The sequence below is a fragment of the Pinus tabuliformis genome, chromosome J (assembly GCF_031772625.1).
Source record: "Pinus tabuliformis cultivar Carrire ecotype Pingquan chromosome J, CPIR1, whole genome shotgun sequence".
NCBI classification, from domain to species: Eukaryota; Viridiplantae; Streptophyta; class Pinopsida; order Pinales; family Pinaceae; genus Pinus; species Pinus tabuliformis.
In genome coordinates, this window is record NC_142295.1 from 625961254 (window position 1) to 625979183 (window position 17930).

At 37.3% G+C, this 17930-nt stretch overlaps 1 protein-coding gene across 1 annotated transcript in view; it reads right to left on the bottom strand.

Annotated features, from left to right (window-relative positions):
- Positions 1-7531, bottom strand: part of LOC149228500 (uncharacterized) — a 323052-nt gene extending 315521 nt beyond the window's left edge. Inside the window, exon 1 of the mRNA XM_089378243.1 lies at positions 6931-7531. Coding sequence (XP_089234369.1) covers positions 6931-7244 — 314 coding nt within the window. The 5' untranslated portion in view covers positions 7245-7531. The remainder of the gene's footprint in view (positions 1-6930) is intronic.
- Between the last annotated feature and the right edge of the window lie 10399 nt (positions 7532-17930).

Sequence of the window (17930 nt, forward strand, 5' to 3'; positions counted from 1 at the left end):
CCTCGAGAAGGAAAGGCCCCGAGTGCTCGGTCGCATGGGAAGTCGGGAAACCATGGGGGAAGCGCTAAGGCGAAAGGCGGGATCCGCGCTCCAAAACCGACAGTATATCGGGGGCACCCTTGGGCGGTAAGCAGATTTGGTTGAAAATGAGCGATTCCACTCAGCGCACGATGCGTGTCCGGCGGATGAGAGAGAAAACCGCCTCTCATCGCGTGTTAATGGTCGAGCAAGTCAACCACACGAAATGAGCAAACAACATAGGATCTGGGAGCTCCAAATCTGATGGCGAAGATTGCGCCTGATGGAGAAACCGGATTTGACAAGGGAATTAAGCCGCGACATAAAGAAGTTTGACGTTCGATTTGACCGCTAAGTTGGCGGATGAGTCATTCCACAGTGTAACCGAAAAACCAAACCGTTGAGGAAGAGCTAGCGCAGTTTGTAAGAGGAAAAGTGGCCACTTCCCTGTGGACGATGGCGATGACACAGGGGTAGGGAACTCCACGCAAACAGCAGCAGGCAATCTGACATGGGCGGAAGAAGAAGTGAACAGTCAAGGACAAATTGGCTTTAAACCATGAACAGAACAGAGAGAGGAGAAGAGAATGAAGACAAAGAGAGCAAAAGCAAGGAAAAGACAATGAAGCAAGAAGCAAAAAAACAGAGAGCCGAGCTGACCTAAGGCAGCATTGAGCAGACACAAAGCTTGAGAGGTTCAAGCAATCCCTGAGAGGATCTATCGGGAATTGAGCACCACATTGGGCTCCTCCCATTAAAGACCAGAGAGGTCAAGATGTGGTAAGGAAAACAGTCTATGCACTCTAGTGGCTTGGGGGAGCCAAGAACCACCCTACCAAACATTATCTGTTTCAGGAGACTCCAAGTGAGCTCCTCATTGTAAATCTCTGTTGTAAAGACACAATAATAGAAGGCCACCACTAAAAGTTGGACCGAAGACGTAGCCCTAGGGAATAGGGTGAACTCCTTATTAATTGTTGTGTTCTTGTATTTGCTTACTGTGTTTCTCTTACTATTTTCCATTTTCCAATGTCTGTGTATTTTGCAATCTGATCGATCCGTTGCCTAAAATAGCATAGACACACACCAGCACATGAGTCTATAATACCTTCATTCATTAATTGTTTATCTGAGATCACTGACAAGTGATTTTCAGATCAAGTCTAATGCTTATCATTCATATTCTGTGTATGCCATGTATGCATTTAACAACTTTTCCAGACGTCTCTAGAGCAAAATCAATTTTCCTCAATTAATCTAATTTAACTAACCAGTTTTCCTAAGTTAGACTTAGGGAAATAAAAAATAATTGGCTAATTAATCTTATTGAGGTGTTTTCTCACAAAACTTTTTCTGGGTATTGGAGAAAATTATCCTCCTATGTTCCTTAGCCTCTTAGACACCACAGAGACTAGAACATTTGTCTAATGTTACCAAAAGCTAAGAAGACCCTCCACAATTCAAAGCTCCCCTTCATAATCATTTAGTTGCTTAAATCAATCCACCTGCAAAACAAATTGACAAAATGGGGTTGCCCCGTATTATTCCCCTTCCATGTGACTATATAGCCCTTCAATGGCAAGATCTATTAACCTTAGCATGGTTTTACTTATTACCAAGAAAATTAGATTAAAACCCCAATACCGTATATTAAGAAAAAAAGTGAAAATAAAAATCACTCCACACAATGTATATAGAATAGACAAATGTTTGCAAAGAATGAGCTATTTCATTATGATGGCACCAACCTCAAATGACAACAACATCCTTACAAATGAGGAGAGGCTAACCTTTATAGAAAAAATTATAATGGCTAGTTTTGACTCTCCCTCAATAAAATGTTTCACTAATCATCCACATGTCGGAAATTTAGTAAATTAATTTATAAGATATTCAAAAAAAAAATCCCACAAGGGGGATCAAATTGGACAAGCTTCCACGACTTGGTCCACAAGTTCCCTTTCCTCATGATCTATAGTGATCAATAGTCAAAATAATAAACATTCTTGGCCCAATGTTCCACTCCCTGATCCATGAAGAATTTGCCTTGCTCATAATAGTGGTGCAACTTCCCTTAAAAGTTCAACTTGGTCATTTAGATAGAAATTGTTGCAACAAATATTTTATTGGTCCTTTCGTCAACTTCCTGATCCGTCTTCCTTCTAACGGCGAGTTTGACCTCCAACAACTAGTTTGACTTGACTTTTCCCTTTAAACAATTTGACTTAGCCACCCTATAGTTGGATCTCCAACACATTGGCCCACCTAGCAATTCCAGAACCTAGCTTTTGCTCTATTAGTCCTAATCTATATTGTGTATCTCTTAGATTTTTCATATCATCTAGGACGTTGACACATCATCAGCTCCCTATGTTGCTTCTATAATGCCTTCACTTATCTCTAAAATTTGACACATTGGTTTTGTTTGTCTCTTTGTGCTAATCACTTTTGACGTAATGCATGTCAAATTCTGCCCAATCCCTGGAAACTTTCTCTGGCTTGTTGGCCAAGTTTGACCAAGCTATAACTTGCTACTGGAAGCTCGTATCTAAAAAATCCACATTTTGGAATCCCATCATCGATTTGCACATTCTAAGATTAAGTTGACTATTTGACCACCAAGCCCATTTTACATTAGATACCGTGAAGTACCTTGGGAAAAGTGAAATGTTGTCAAATGAGAGTGCTATGCTCTGAGAGTTGTCATGAGAAATATTGCACCAAATACAAGATAACTTACAGACTCTATACACCCTAACCATGTTGAATGACATAGGTGCACCTTGAAACAAGTTGGACTGGCCCATACACCAATGATCATACAGATGCAAGCTCCCATAAAACCATGAGTCCATAAGAGAGTTCACCTAAGGCCCTCCAATCCTATACAAGATGAAAGTAACCTAAAGTGGAACTTCATGGGACTAGCCATGGTTCAACCAAGATAACAAAACACAAATTCAATGAAAAAGACACAAGCCTAGGATATCTAATACAGGGCCTCACATGGTTTTTACATCACTTTTGACTTAAATTGATCTTGGGTCTACAATGATGATGAAAAATGTTGCACTACTTTATATGCACCCCTGCAAACATGAGGGGTAACAAGACCATCTTAACGTATCTTTCAATGGAGATCCACCTTTCAAGGGAGTTTATTAGCTTGATTGAGGAATGTTTAGCTTATAATAGTTTCATATAATTTAATATTGTTACTTCTAGAAGAAAATCATGGATCTAGCAAACACTATTTTTTTATGTGAGAATTTTGTGGATCTAGATTATCATTTTATTATAAGGAGGTTAAGCTAGAAGTCTATATAAAGACTAGTTTTTTCCGTTGTTTAGTCATGGTTGGATTGATAGGGAGTACCCCTCTAAGCCTAATTGAACATTTTGTAGGAGGAAATCAAGGGGAAAGCACATGTGAGGTTCCCGACATTCCTCTTATTTTCTTGGATGACTAGGGTTTTATGCTAGAGTAACTAATGTTTTTACTGCTACAAATAAATTTTGTAGATGACAATTTTGCATAAAGAAGAAGGAACTAGTTGTGAGATGTTTAAGCCTCTGTAGCCCTTGATGTAATCTTTAAGCTTGGAGTGCTCTGTTATAATTTCAGATTAGATGTTTGCACATGTGAATGGATCATTTAATCCTATGAGATTGTTATTGAAAATGTGATGTATTGCCTAGCTATCCATTCTTTTGAACACTATCTTACTCTTTCAACTTTCTTATAATCTCATGTTATGGTTGTTCCTCCATTATTAGGTTGCAAATTATTTCCTGGCTTTAAACACTTTGGTTGTGATGGTGCATATATTGCTAGGTATTTCACTCACTCTCATATAACCTAAAAATTCATTGGATTGGTCATGGTACATCAATTATGTCGTGCATACATATTCTCCATAAGCATTTCAAATTTTCTTTGGCCCTTGACTCCAATACCCTCGAATTGGCATTGGGTTTGGTCCACCATCTCATTTGCTTTAAAGGTTTATTGTACACCTTCTAGCGATACCCCCCTTGAGCTGGAAGAAAGTTGACCTAAAACCCCCCTTGTACCCAAGGAAAATAGACCTAAAGCGAAAGATGAATAAGTGAAGCACTCCACAAAAATGAGTGTTTATCTCATCAATCATCACCATAGGATCATGATATGCACCTTAGACCTTAGCGTTCCCTCACATACAAATATAATATCATCCATAGCTGAAATCCACTAAATAATGTACCGAGATGTTGATATCCATCATAGAAGCATCAACTAAGGCATATCCACCAAATAAAGAGATGATCGTGTAAGAAACCTGTGACAAACTTGCTCCAGTACCCAGGTTAGAATTTCCAATGCATCAACACAACAAGCTATGCAAGAGATATTCAAACTATGCAATATGTAAGTATCATGAAGCCAATGATAAGAGTAGTGGATTGCTCCTCAAAGATCATGCCCAAATGCAAAAACCATGCCACGTCATCCATCAAGATCACCAATTAATGCTAAGAGTGCTCTATAAGTATCATTGTCTATTGCATCAATCATGATTATAAGATGATGATAGACACTTCAAACACTAAGGCAATCCTCCTTGAGAGCCATACCAATGCAATCACTATGCCTCCATATAAATGTGCAAGTAATGACACCAAGATAACTCTCGTGAGGTAAGGTGCAAGCATCATTATCAAATAAGATGATTCATGGAGGAAAGGCACGGAATATGAAGAGTACCACTAGATGGGCCTTTCACTAATGATATATCATAACACCAAAGAGTATGTCACAAGTAATCCATCTAGGCATCAAGTACAGCCATGAGGAGGGAACCATGTACCAAGCCAATCCATCACATAAGCCAATGAAGCAATGTGTAACATCCCATGCAACACCATCATGAAGTAAGAGGATCCATAATCATCAATCTACACCAACCAAAATGAAACATATTTAAGCAAAAACAAAATATGTATACCCAAGGCCAATGGCATCCCTATATGTCACCTTGATAATCCTATAATATGATGAAAATCATAAATTTCCCTCTCTTGCAATATAAGGAGTAATAGGATTTTTTACCCATCCATATACATGGATAACCCTAGGGGAAAAAAATTCCTACATTGCAGCTTGCCAAACAGTAGCTCTACCATGATCCACAGATAGCCAGCCTCAAAATGTCTCTTATCCATTTTCCGGTCAGTGCACTCATTGATCTTAGGCATAGAATTTATAATGGGAAGCATATTACCAGGATTAGAGGCCCATTTATTCTCTGTGAGATTATTGTTGCTTTCGGAGATTTCAACATTGGTGGTTCTTTTGTCCTTCAAAGTATTTGGGAAGCATCAAAGGAGGTGGCTTCAATCCTCTCTCGGCACTAGAATGATCTTCGAAGAGGTTTGGATTTGGCTTGTCATTAATTTTGGACTTGGAAGGCCCAACACTCCAGTGTAGCACACTTTGATGGCTACCCCACTAAATGACTATTCAAGAAAGGGATTCTCAAGTGGAGAGATCTATGAAATGACGGTGAAAAAGCATGCATATTGTGAACTAGTCTTTCAAAATAATTCGGTTTAATTCAACTCAATTGTCCTGTTATTCAGGGTATCCAACGACCAATTCCACCAAAGATATGCAAACTCAACATGTCCATTCCAGGTCTGAAAAGATTTGCTATAGAGGTATATGAAACTTGTCAGGATCTACACACCTAAATGGATTTAAGAGTATGTTACTGATAACATCTCTCTGCAAGAGAAGTTGAACAAAAGATGGGGCCTTTCAAATGAGGAGGATGATTGAGTGAATCATCTTTCCATGTTTTCCCCCTATAACCAAGTACAGATCCATCATCTAACCTTGCCAGGGATGAAATTTATAGCTTCCATTGATGCAAACCAATCACTTTGATGCTGAATGAAAAGCAAGTCCTCATTGGTAGCAAACGGTCATCAATTCATTGAGTAGAGAAATCACATAAGTTTAAGAAGCATAATGTTTATGCTAATATTGCAGCGAGAACAAAGCAGCAGGGTGGACCTTCAGACTTTCAAGCTGTGTGTCTTCAGATGGCTTCTAGTTTTCCCAGGCCTACCCTCCAGGGAGCATTGTCAATGTGAAGCTTCCCTGATGACAGTAGTGCACACTGTGCTCAGGTTAAAACTCTCCGTCACATATTTCGGACTTGTCTTGCTGCTCTAGGATGTTGTAGTTTTGTTTGGCCATCTTGGATACATATACTTTTTGTCAAAATCCATTGGAAAGTGGATCTTTTAGGTGATATTGAGTCCATGTGCCTTTTCCAAAGTGATCGTTTGTTATTTAGAAAATGCCCTGTGGTTTACTCAGAGTGATTTCTGCATGGTTTCCTTTCACGAAAGTTAGCTTAAAGAATTATACATCCAATCTAGAGTTAAAAGCATTCTCATTTTAAGAGATGGACCTAGCTGTTCTAGTGAAGCACAATCTGACATTAAGGCTTTTTCAGACAAGTTTAAACATATTTCTTTTTGGAAAAAAAATTGGCAATCATCATTGGGATCCGGCTATGTAATTGTTGGTAAAATTACAAATTTGCATTGCTTAAATTGTGTCTTTAAATGGATTCTGCTCCTGAAAAACTCAATTATACCAAGATTGTGCAATATCAACAACTAGCATCTGCAATTCCAGAAACGTTTCTAAATGTTTGCTGGATGTTGGGCAAGAATGTAGCCAATAGAGGTTAAAGAGTAGACTGTTTAGACTACTTGATCATATTTCTTGTAAATATAAGTAGCAATTAAAAAAGGAAATATATAATATATAATTGGCCGCCTATCCTGAATTGATGAAACAAATTGGACTTGGAATGGGCTAATCAGAGGAAGAGGCGCATGTGTTGATACATTACATACATGTCAAAGCGATCTCGGTCCCAATCCAAAGACCTGATGGTAGTCACATCGGGAGCAATGCTAGTTATCGTTTGAGTCTGCAGACGACGCTTCTCCAACACAGTTACATTTGACAATGACATTGAAATTGATGGCTTCGGATTCCTTCTGCTCCTTGTCAGGGTTGGCTTCTTCAAGGTTGGCCAAAAGAAGCCTCTATGGACTCGATCGAAAGGTTTACGTTTAGGTTTTTCTGTGAATATTTCAAAAGCCATTGGAGAACTACTCGTTCTCATGAAGGAATATGTTCCTAAAACTGAAGCTGAAACAGCCATGCCTGCAAATTGCTGCGTCCTCTGCACAGTTTATCAATCGTCAACGAACAAAATCTTTAGTTTCGCTGCTGCTGCTCCTCAAGCAACCTTGGATGGGGTCTCGTTCTCGAGCCTCCACGTTTAATTCACGACTCAATATCCATGGATGGCCGAGCCCTCTCAATTCACTCAGAAGTTTACTCTGATAATCAGACAATCGTGGAGGAGAAATAATATCCTTCTTTCAAGGATAATAGAAAGGAGGATGCACCGGACATGGTTCTTTGGATAATGCACTGCCTGGTACGTCTCGATCAGTTACGTCATGCTATTAACCAAACATTGCAGCCTCCTCTTTTAAAATATCCTTTTATCAAATAAATAAGGGGATGCCATTTGTAAGTATTTCTGACGTTGAGGTTCCAAACGAGATGAGATATTATTCTTTTCCTCCTGCATCATAAATTAATGCTCGAGTCGGCTCCAAATCCAAATAGTTTAGTTCATATTTGAATTTTTTGCATTATACTCTTTCATTATTTTAATTAATTTTTTTTTTAATAAACTTAAATTTATTTATATATTTAAAATTGTAAGTTTAATTATTTTTAACAATAATTTTGATAATTTTATTGGGAATGGAAAAATATGAATAATTAAGCTTTTATATAAGAAACGTTCTTAGATATTAAATTTATTTAAAAATTGTAATTTAACTATTTCGAGTAATTAGATTTTAATGTGGAAAAATTTAAATAATTAAAATTAAAATTTAATTATTTTTAGTAATTAAATTTAAATGTGGAAAACTTAAATAATTGGTTTGTATTGATAAATGATTTTATAAGAAACCAAATCCTACAGGTTTAATCCTTCTAATTATTGTAAACATTATTGATATTTCTGTGGTATAGATAGTTTATTGTAAACATTATTGATATTTATGTGTGGTATAGATAGTTTTAGTTAATTTGTAGATTTTCTACTCAGAATTTATTAATTTAGTGACCTAATATATTGAATAATTAAATTTTTATCAATGAATTATATATATAGTATATAAATATTTGAAAGAAATTAATTTTTAATTTCATTTTTAATTAAATAAATTGTAATAAAAAAATTATTATATATTTTAATATCAATTTAATATATATATTAAATAATTATATTAATTTAATATATATATAAGAATTATTTTATATATATATATATATATATATTAAATAATTATTATATGTATATATATAATAATTATTTAATATATATATATATATATATAATTAAAAATTCAAATGGTAAAATGTTTATATTTCTTTTATATAAAACCCATTGACATCAAAAAGTAAAAATATAAATATAAATATTGAATCAAAAAACTATATGCTTTTACATCAAGATCAAGATCAAATTAAGGGAGTATTGGAAAAATTAAAAGTTTTAAAAATAGTTGTATTATTTTGAGAATTTGGAATAATGTTTACAATAGCATATAGGTATGATTAGTTTATTTATGTTGTTGAGTTTTGTTGGTTTAGAAATTGTTGGATCTTATAAGCACTATTTATGTGGCTTGTAATTTGGCTTTAAATTTTATATATTAATTATTGTGTGTGAAATATGTGTCTTATATCTTCTCTTCTAATTTTTTTGTTTGTATAAAGTCTATATGGGCCTGACTCCCTTAAGGGAGAGGCCAAAGACATGTGAGATTCATTATATTTGATCCTTTGTAAATAAGTTAGGATAGAGGAATGATTGATTTGCTTGGATAGAATATTATATCATTGTTTTGTGGATTTGTCACTATTGAGAGAAGTTGTCGTGTGCTCCATCCCAGATTAGAATTGGGGGTTGAAGAGCCTTGTTTATTATCGACTTAAAAGTTGTCATCATTTGTGCATTTTTTGCACTGTTTATGCGTTTGCGCTGGGAGTGACGGAGCTGCATGTGGGTGTGGCAGTACTGTGAACAAATTTGGTGTTTCTTGACTTCCTCGGAGTGGATGTAGTAATCAAAAACTTGAAAATAGGAACCGTAAAAAAAAATTGATTTGTACTTACCTGAACTGCTATCTGATCCCGTGAAGTTGATGATGTTGTTGCTGTTTTGCTCCAATTACCCAGGGAGACCAATTCCACCCAGCCTGACTGAGCAGAGACTGGCTGCTCAATCCAGTAAGCTTCTCACAGAAACTCATTGTCCCCCGTGCCCAGAACCTCAGACGGATTAAAGCTCTTCCAATGGCAGACCTCTCTCACTGCTGAATTTCCTCCTCCTGGTTTCTAACCATTGTTACAGCCCCCTTTCTCGGTTCAGACCTCCGGTTTTTATCTGCGGGCCTGGCGGTGGCCGCCCTCCTACCTGCAGCCACCGCCTTCCCTCCTCCCGACACGCCTTCCATGCATTTGCGGCTCTCAGATATTTTCCTTGCTGTCATATGCGCTTTGTTATAAATATCCTGTTGGTTTATGCGTCCCCTTTTATATAAGGGTGCTTCTTTTGATTTTATTTTTAATATATAGTTTAGTTTTATAAAGTTTAATTTAGATATTTTATAAAGTTTAAAATTTATATTTATAAAGCTTCATCATATTTATTTTAAAGTTCATCATATATGTTTTATTATAAAGTTTAAAACTTTATATAGTGGATTAGTTTAGATGGGTCGTTACATACACTCCCCCTTCTGAAAACTTCGTCCCGAAGTTAGAGTTTTAGGTTTAAGGTTTTAATGGACATGACTTTTTCTATCCAGGTTCCCAAGCTATTCTAAAATCATCCTATCCTTCCTAATCTCTTCTGCTCCCATCCTATCCGTCCTCTACCGGAGTATGCCATGGCGTCAGTTTTACTGACCTGACCATTCATAAACTCTAAGGTGACAGCGTCGGCTATACCAACCTGATTCCCAGTAGGCATCCGGCAGTCATCATCACACGTCTAGGGGAGCGTGATCCGCACAGTCCTCCCATGACTCCAGGGTTCGAAGGATAAACGGTGGACAACACCTCCACCCCTCCCAGTAGAATTTAGGGTTAATACCCTATCATAGAATCACTTGGAGCTTTAATTGTTCTGAGGTTCTGTCATCACGTGGTCATCCCGGTAACTGTCTATTACCTGCAATCATACACTTATCCATGCATCCGTAAAATGTGCATCAGCATATTCAAAATAACTCACATATTATTCCCTTATGAATTCATCTATGATACTACAGTACAACATATTTTGCCATATTCCATGCATGTCCTTTGACTTTCATCTAGAATGTATTCACTTCCTGATTTCTATCCCATTGATCATATTGACATGAATAAATAAATCAGATCTATAATATCTTAATTTCTATCAGAAGAAAAATTATTCAACTGTCTTAACTTTACTTCGACAACTATAATTTAGTAAAATGAACCACATATATTGTTTTGGTATCCATGTACCAGCAGGAATTAAACATATATTATGCCACAAAATTTCATGTTTATCCATAATCATTCAAAATGTTTCTGAGTCTCTGATTGTAGTGAAGTAAATATATATTAAACATAGTGTAAAGTTCTTCAAAATGGACATAAATTAGGGTATCTCTGACATATGTCCTCTGTATTTTCCCAAGTTGCTGATCCAGGACTATACTTGTCCCATTGGACCTTAACTTGGTCCACCAGGCGATTCCTCAGCTGTCGAACTCTACGTTCCAGTATACGTAACGGTTCGACCATTCTGACTCCCTCATCTGATACCTGCAATTCTTTCCACTGGAGGTTATGAGATAGATCAACTATATAATGTCTTAATACAAAAACATGAAATACATTATGAATTCTATGCAGGTGAGGTGGCAGGGCAAGACGATAGGCAACAGGTCCCACTCTTTCCACGACATTAAATGGCCCAATAAATCGAGGTGATAACTTTGTCCCTTTTCCAAATCGAATAGTACTTTTATTTGGCTTGATGCGGATGAAAACCTGATCCCCTAATTCATACCTCCTCTCAGTTCTATGAGCATCAGCATAACTCTTCTGTCTATCCTGGGCTTCCTTTAATCGCTGTCTAATTTGTCTTACCTACGCTTCCATTTCATGGATTAATTCTGGTCCTATTATCACTCGATCTTCTAACCTGTCCCAACTTAATGGTGTTCTGCAAGGTCTGCCATATAAAGCTTCAAATGGAGGCATCCCAATCGAACTGTGGTAACTATTGTTGTATGCGAATTCGACTAAGGGTAAATACTTTTCCCGATGCGTTTGTTGATCCATCACATACATTCGCAACATGTCTTCAAGTACTTGATTTACTCTTTCTGTCTGCCCATTAGTCTCAGGATGGTAAGCAGTGCTTAAATTTAGTTGAGTACCTAAGGTTGTTTGCATGCAAGTCCAGAATCTAGAAGTGAATCGCGAATCTCTATCGGATATAATCTTTTTAGGTACTCCATGAAATCTGATAATTTCATTTATGAATACTCGAGCTACGTCAGCAACATCGAAAGTATCTCTTACGGGAATGAAATGGGCACTTTTTGTTAATTTATCCACCACTACCAAAATGGCATTGTGTCTTTGAGAAGTAAGAGGTAGTCCAGTGATAAAATCCATAGAAATGGTCTCCCATTTAGACATAGGAATGTCGTGGGGTTGTAAGAGGCCTGCTGGGTGACAATGATCTGCCTTTACTTGCTAACATTCCAAACATTTTGCAACAAATTGAGTGATATCCCGTTTCATACCTGACCAAAAGAAGAGTTTCTTGGTGTCCACATACATTTTCCCTACTCTAGGGTGAGCACAATATACTGCTATATGGGCTTCCCCAAGGATGGTATCTCGAAGATTTTTATCATCAGGAATATACATCCTTCCATGGAATCGTAAGATTCCATCGTTTTCTAATTCATATCCTTCAAATTTAGATTCTTTTGCCCTTTTACCCTCAAGACTTGCTCTCACTTTTAAATACCAGTTTTCTTTTATAAGATGATCCAGTACTCGTTGTCTTAAGTCCACTTTAATGGGTATGAGAGAAAATATCCGAGGTCTCTTGCTTAAGGCATCGGCTACTATATTTTCTTTTCCCTTAATGTATGATATTCTGAAGTCATATTCACTTAGGAATTCACTCCATCGCCTTTGCCTAGCATTTAAGTCTCTCTGGGTGAACAAATATTGTAGACTTTGATGGTCGCTTTTAAGTGTAAAACTTCGTCCCACTAGATAGTGTCTCCAAATCTTTAAAGCTAGCACTACAGCGGCTAATTCTAAATCGTGAGTAGCATAGAGTTCTTCATGAGGTTTTAACTTTCTGGAAGCATATGCTATCACTCCCCTATCCTGTATCAACACTGCACCCAGCCCTTGCTTGGATGCATCAGTACATACCGTAAAGTCTTTGCCCATATCAAGGACTCTTAGGATTGGTGCACTGGTGAGTAGTCTTTTGAGTTCAGAGAATGCTTTATTACATTCCTCGGTCCATTCATACTTAACACCTTTACGTTGAAGGGTTGTGATTGGCTTTACGATTTTGGAGAATCCCTCCACAAATCTCCGGTAATAACTGGCTAAACCCATAAAGCTTCGTATCTCATGTGCATTTTTCGGTATTGGACATTCCATGATCGCTTTTACCTTTTCAGGATCTACTGAAATCCCTTCACCTGATATGATGTGACCCAAATAATGAATCTTTTCCTGAAAGAAGGAACACTTGGATAGTTTTCCATATAACTGACGTTCTCTAAGGCAGGACAATACTATCCGCAAATGATCTTCATGCTCTTTCTCATTCTTGGAATAGATGAGAATATCATCTAAAAAGACTTGCACAAATTGATCAAGATATTCACGGAAAACACTGTTCATAAGATTCATGAACACGGCTGGCGCATTTGTTAATCCAAATGGTACCACAGTAAATTCATAATGTCCAAAACGTGTCCGGAATGCAGTCTTAGAAATATCATTTTCAGAAATCCTTAGCTGATGATATCCTGATCGAAGATCAATTTTTGAAAAGACAGCAGCTCCTTTCATTTGATCGAAAAGATCATCGATTCGAGGCATAGGGTATTGATTCTTTACTGTAGCTCGATTCAAGTCTCGATAATCTATGCATAATCTTAAGGATCCATCTTTCTTCTTCACAAAAATTACAGGAGTGCCCCAAGGTGATGTACTGGGCCGAATATGCCCTATATCGAGTAGTTCCTTCAATTGGATTTGCAATTCCTGAAGTTTTGGAGCTGTCATTCTATAAGGCGTTTTAGAGATCGGTTGGGTACCTGGTTTTAATTCAATAGTGAGATCCAATTCTCTTACCGGGGGTAATCCAAGTAGTTCCTTTGGAAATACATCCGGGAATTCGGCTAACACCGGATATTGTTCTAAGGATGGCCCTTTTTCTTGGCTTACTTCTTGAATTGCATAAGCCTGACAACCTTTTCTTAAACAACGCTTCACCTGCATTGCTGAAATGTAGCGTAAAGAAACTTCCCTCTTGATTCCTTGAATTTGGATTACTTCTCCCTCATCATTTATGCCCAGAATCCTTTTCCCATAACAGTCCACCCAAGCTTGGTGAGCTTCTAGCCAATCCACACCTATGATAAGATCATACGTTCCTAAGGCTGTGACATAAATTTTCAGTTTAGTCGAACAGACCCCTAGGTCAATTTTTCATTGATCCACACTTAAGCCCACGGTTTGGAGTTCTCCTGAGGCCATTTCCACTTGGTGAAAATCATTTTGTCTACGAGCTGCCAACCCACATTTGTTTAATGCATATGACGAAATGAAACTATCTGTGGCACCTGTATCAAATAAAATTTTGAGTTTTATACCATTGATAATACCTGAAGATTCCACTACAGTGGATTGATGGGCTGCTTGGTCATGGTTGACTACTGCATGAATTCTATGATTACCTCGATTGGTTGATATCGGCTCCTTTCCAGTCCTATGCAATATATTCGATGAAGCTTCTGGGCAGTCACGCTGAAAATGCGGTCCCCCACATCCCCAACAATTGAGCTGCGTTGATCCTCTTGAATCAAGGTGTGAATTTCTAGAGAACGAGCTTCGTCCTCTCATGTTGATTCCTCTCGCACTTCTTCCTCTACCGGCAGTCCCTCGTGATGCCCATGGTCTGGTGTTTGATGATTCCGCGGCTATAGTGTTTACTGCCATGGGAGCTCTTGTCCCCACATTCGGGGTAAACCTGTTACCGTAAGGTGGCCTCGAGCTACCTCCTCTGAAGAAGTTCCGAGGAGCCTTCCCTAGAAATCCTGATTGTAAAGGCCCTGCTGGCCCCATATCTTTTTTGATTCCAAGGTGCTCTTCTGCATAACGACCACATTCGACTGCCTCGGCTACTGATGATGGTTTCCACATGCTTACCAAGGCTCTGATGCGAGGATTTAACCCAAATATGAAGCGTTCAGCTTGACGTTCATCAGAATCTAAGTAGTGAATGTATTTTACAAGCTCCATAAACCTTATCTCATACTCTTCCACCGTTTTATTTCCCTGAATTAATGTATGAAAGGCTCTGGCTTGCTGTTGTTGAAAGTATGGAGGTAAATACTTTGCACGGAACTTTTCCTCAAATAGTTCCCAAGGGACATTATCCGATGTAAGGTGCAGCTGCTTTTCCAGATTTCCCCACCAAATCAAGGCACTTTCCTTTAGTTGAAACGCGGCAATTTTTGTTTTTGCTGAAGACGAATATTCTCTTAACCTAAAGCATTGGTTCATTCCTTCCAACCATGCTTCAGCACGTTCACCTGCTCGAACTCCTGAGAATTCTGGGAGTCTAATTTTCTGAAGCTCCCTAGAAATGTCTTCTCTCGATCTTCTGGGCTCAAAATTATTTGGTTCCGCTGAACTGGTGGCTACATGTTGAAATTCCCCTTTGGTTTTGGCCTTAGTTGATTCTTTTAATGTTTCCAATAAGGCTTCCAAAGAATTCATTATCACAGTCAACTCTGGCGCTGGGGCGATTGATGTTGATGATGGTCTTGGCGGTGACGATGGTGATGGGGATGATGATGGCGACGGTGGCGGCATTAATGGTGGTGATGCTGCCTGATCACGTCGTCGTCGCTCATACGTCCTTACCATTGTAATGGTTCCTGAACACATAATAAAATTCCGTAAAAATTTTGAGGTGGACAACCGAATTTAACACACAATTTTCTTTTGCAACTTCACATTCATAAACGGGTATAGTTTTGCTATTTTTACCCGCTAGGCGGATCTTACTGGTACCGAGGTCAAGGAGGGTGGTCTCGTGACCTCCTTGTCCTAATGCAGGGTATTCTATCCTAATATGAATAATGCAGAAGTGTATGGTTATTAGCTCCTAAGGTAAGACATCTAAAGTTTATTTACCTAATAACACCCACGAAGAAAAAATGTTAAATGTCTCGATGCAAAGTACGTCGGTAACATACCCGCCATACCTCAATCTAGCTATTACATTTAAGGGAGGTCATATATATCTATATTCTGAATATATTACTTGGATATGGATTAAATCCATAAAAAGAAGGGTTGTTTTGGTTCCATATTAGTTTGACCTTTAGCCGTAAAATTTACCATAGACATGTCCTGATTAAAATCTAGAAGAGATACAGTTCATCAGTGTATCATAAAAGTAGATTGGGTTTAAACGGAGGAAATAAATTAGGATAAAATGTGATTTATGATTTCTAGAACCAGTTCTGTTTAAAAATGGCTCCGTCCAAGGATGTAATTAGTACAATTTTGTTCTCTAAAGGATGCTTTGGAAAGTAGTTTTTATAAATTGCACATAATACTTTAATGGTTGATGCAAAAATGCAATTTGACTGCAATAGGATTCATAGAAAATTTGTGCTATCATAAGTTCAGATTTCACAATATTGGGCAGAAAACTTTTTAGCTGACAGTTTTAATGATCATGTACAAACACTTATATTGATTTATCTAAAACTATTTTCAGCTAAAAAAAAATAAAAAAAAAATTATCTACAGAAATATTTACTTTAAAGAAGATCCATCTCCTACCTCTAAATCTTGCACTTTGGATAGGAGCTATGGCCTTCTATCTATATATAAGCTAATTAGGAGGAAACATTTCACATAATAGCCAAAATAACACAGTTGTTTAACAATTGGGACAAAAAAGACAAAAAAGAAAAACAACATTGTTTGTCAACACATTTAATAGAAGGAATACCCAAGGGATGCTTCCCCTCATTCGTGTACGAATCCCTGGTAAAACCTTCGGCATAGACAAATGCGCCTCACTCAGAGGGATTCAAAATGGGCATTTGCCAGCACAAAACTAGCCAAAAGCCCAGCAACAGTGACGAAAATCAATTGACCTAAACTGTTGGGCTATTTGAGAGATAACATTTAGCAATGTGGTTTCCAGATTATCTAGGTGAGTCAATGGCTTCCAGTTTTACAAGTCAATGCTTCTTCTAAATATATGTACTGACCTTTATGGCAACTGTGCCAGTTTTTCCTCAGCCTTAACCGTCTCTAGTTTGCACCTTGGGGTTTCTATCAGTCGTATCAGCTCTCCCTAGTAAAATTCTAATAGGTTACATAAATGATACCATTGAAGACTCAAAAGAGAAAGAAAGAGAAAGAAAAGAAAAAAAAACAATGTTCACAGATAACCAGTGATAATCAATGCAGCTAGAATTTCTTTCTCGTGTCATACAGCAGTAGACTATAAAACGTCTCTTTCTAAGACTGGGCATAACAATGGCAGTGTTTGGAAACATGTCCAGCTATGTAACATTTAAGATGATAATTTTTCATGTTAGAAATTCAGATTAGGTAATGTTTGTTGTAAATGATGATGTTCCAAACCTCAGTGTAAAAACCATATCAAGTAGTTAAGGAGTTGAATCAAAATAATGGAGTCCACGAAATGAGGAATCCATGAATTCAATGACATAATTTTATTGAAACACAACAAAAAAACAAACTAAAGCCAAAAGCTGCGGGAAGGACACCTGAAGACTATGAAAAGATGGGCAATATGACTGGTGCTTCTATTCTTGGGCATTATAACGCTATATCAAAGCTTGTAATGCTCTAGACTAACATGATTTTATTAGCTGTGCGGTAAAGCTTCTCAAGGCTACTCAGAAGTTTTGAGACAGGTTCAGTTGAATCAAAATGACAGAATATATTTTAACTAACGAATAGTGAAAAAAAAAAAAAATTATTAATATTTCAAATTAAAATTAGACTTCCACTGAAATCGAAATTGTCTCATTAGAATGGATGTAGATTGTCTGCAGTCTCCCCGTGGGTGGTTATTGGCAAAATCTACGATAGATTTTGTGGTCGGAAAAATTTCCTTTTAACTAATTGAATTAATTAAGGATTAATAGAATTACACAGCAATTTCGATTAATTTATTATTGGGTCTTTTTTAGTTATAGACGTCCAATATTGTCACGATTTCAACGAAATGATACGGGTTCTGATACGGGTTTTGAGGAAGCACAAATTTTGAATTTAACGCTCAAAATTTCCTTTTAACTAATTGAATTAATTAAGGATTAATAGAATTACACAGAAATTTCGATTAATTTATTATTGGGTCATTTTAAGCTATAGACAGTGAATAGTGTCGCTGGCCCTGACTCTGTGTGCTATATCACTGGACATAGTCAAGAAGCACCAAACCGTATAC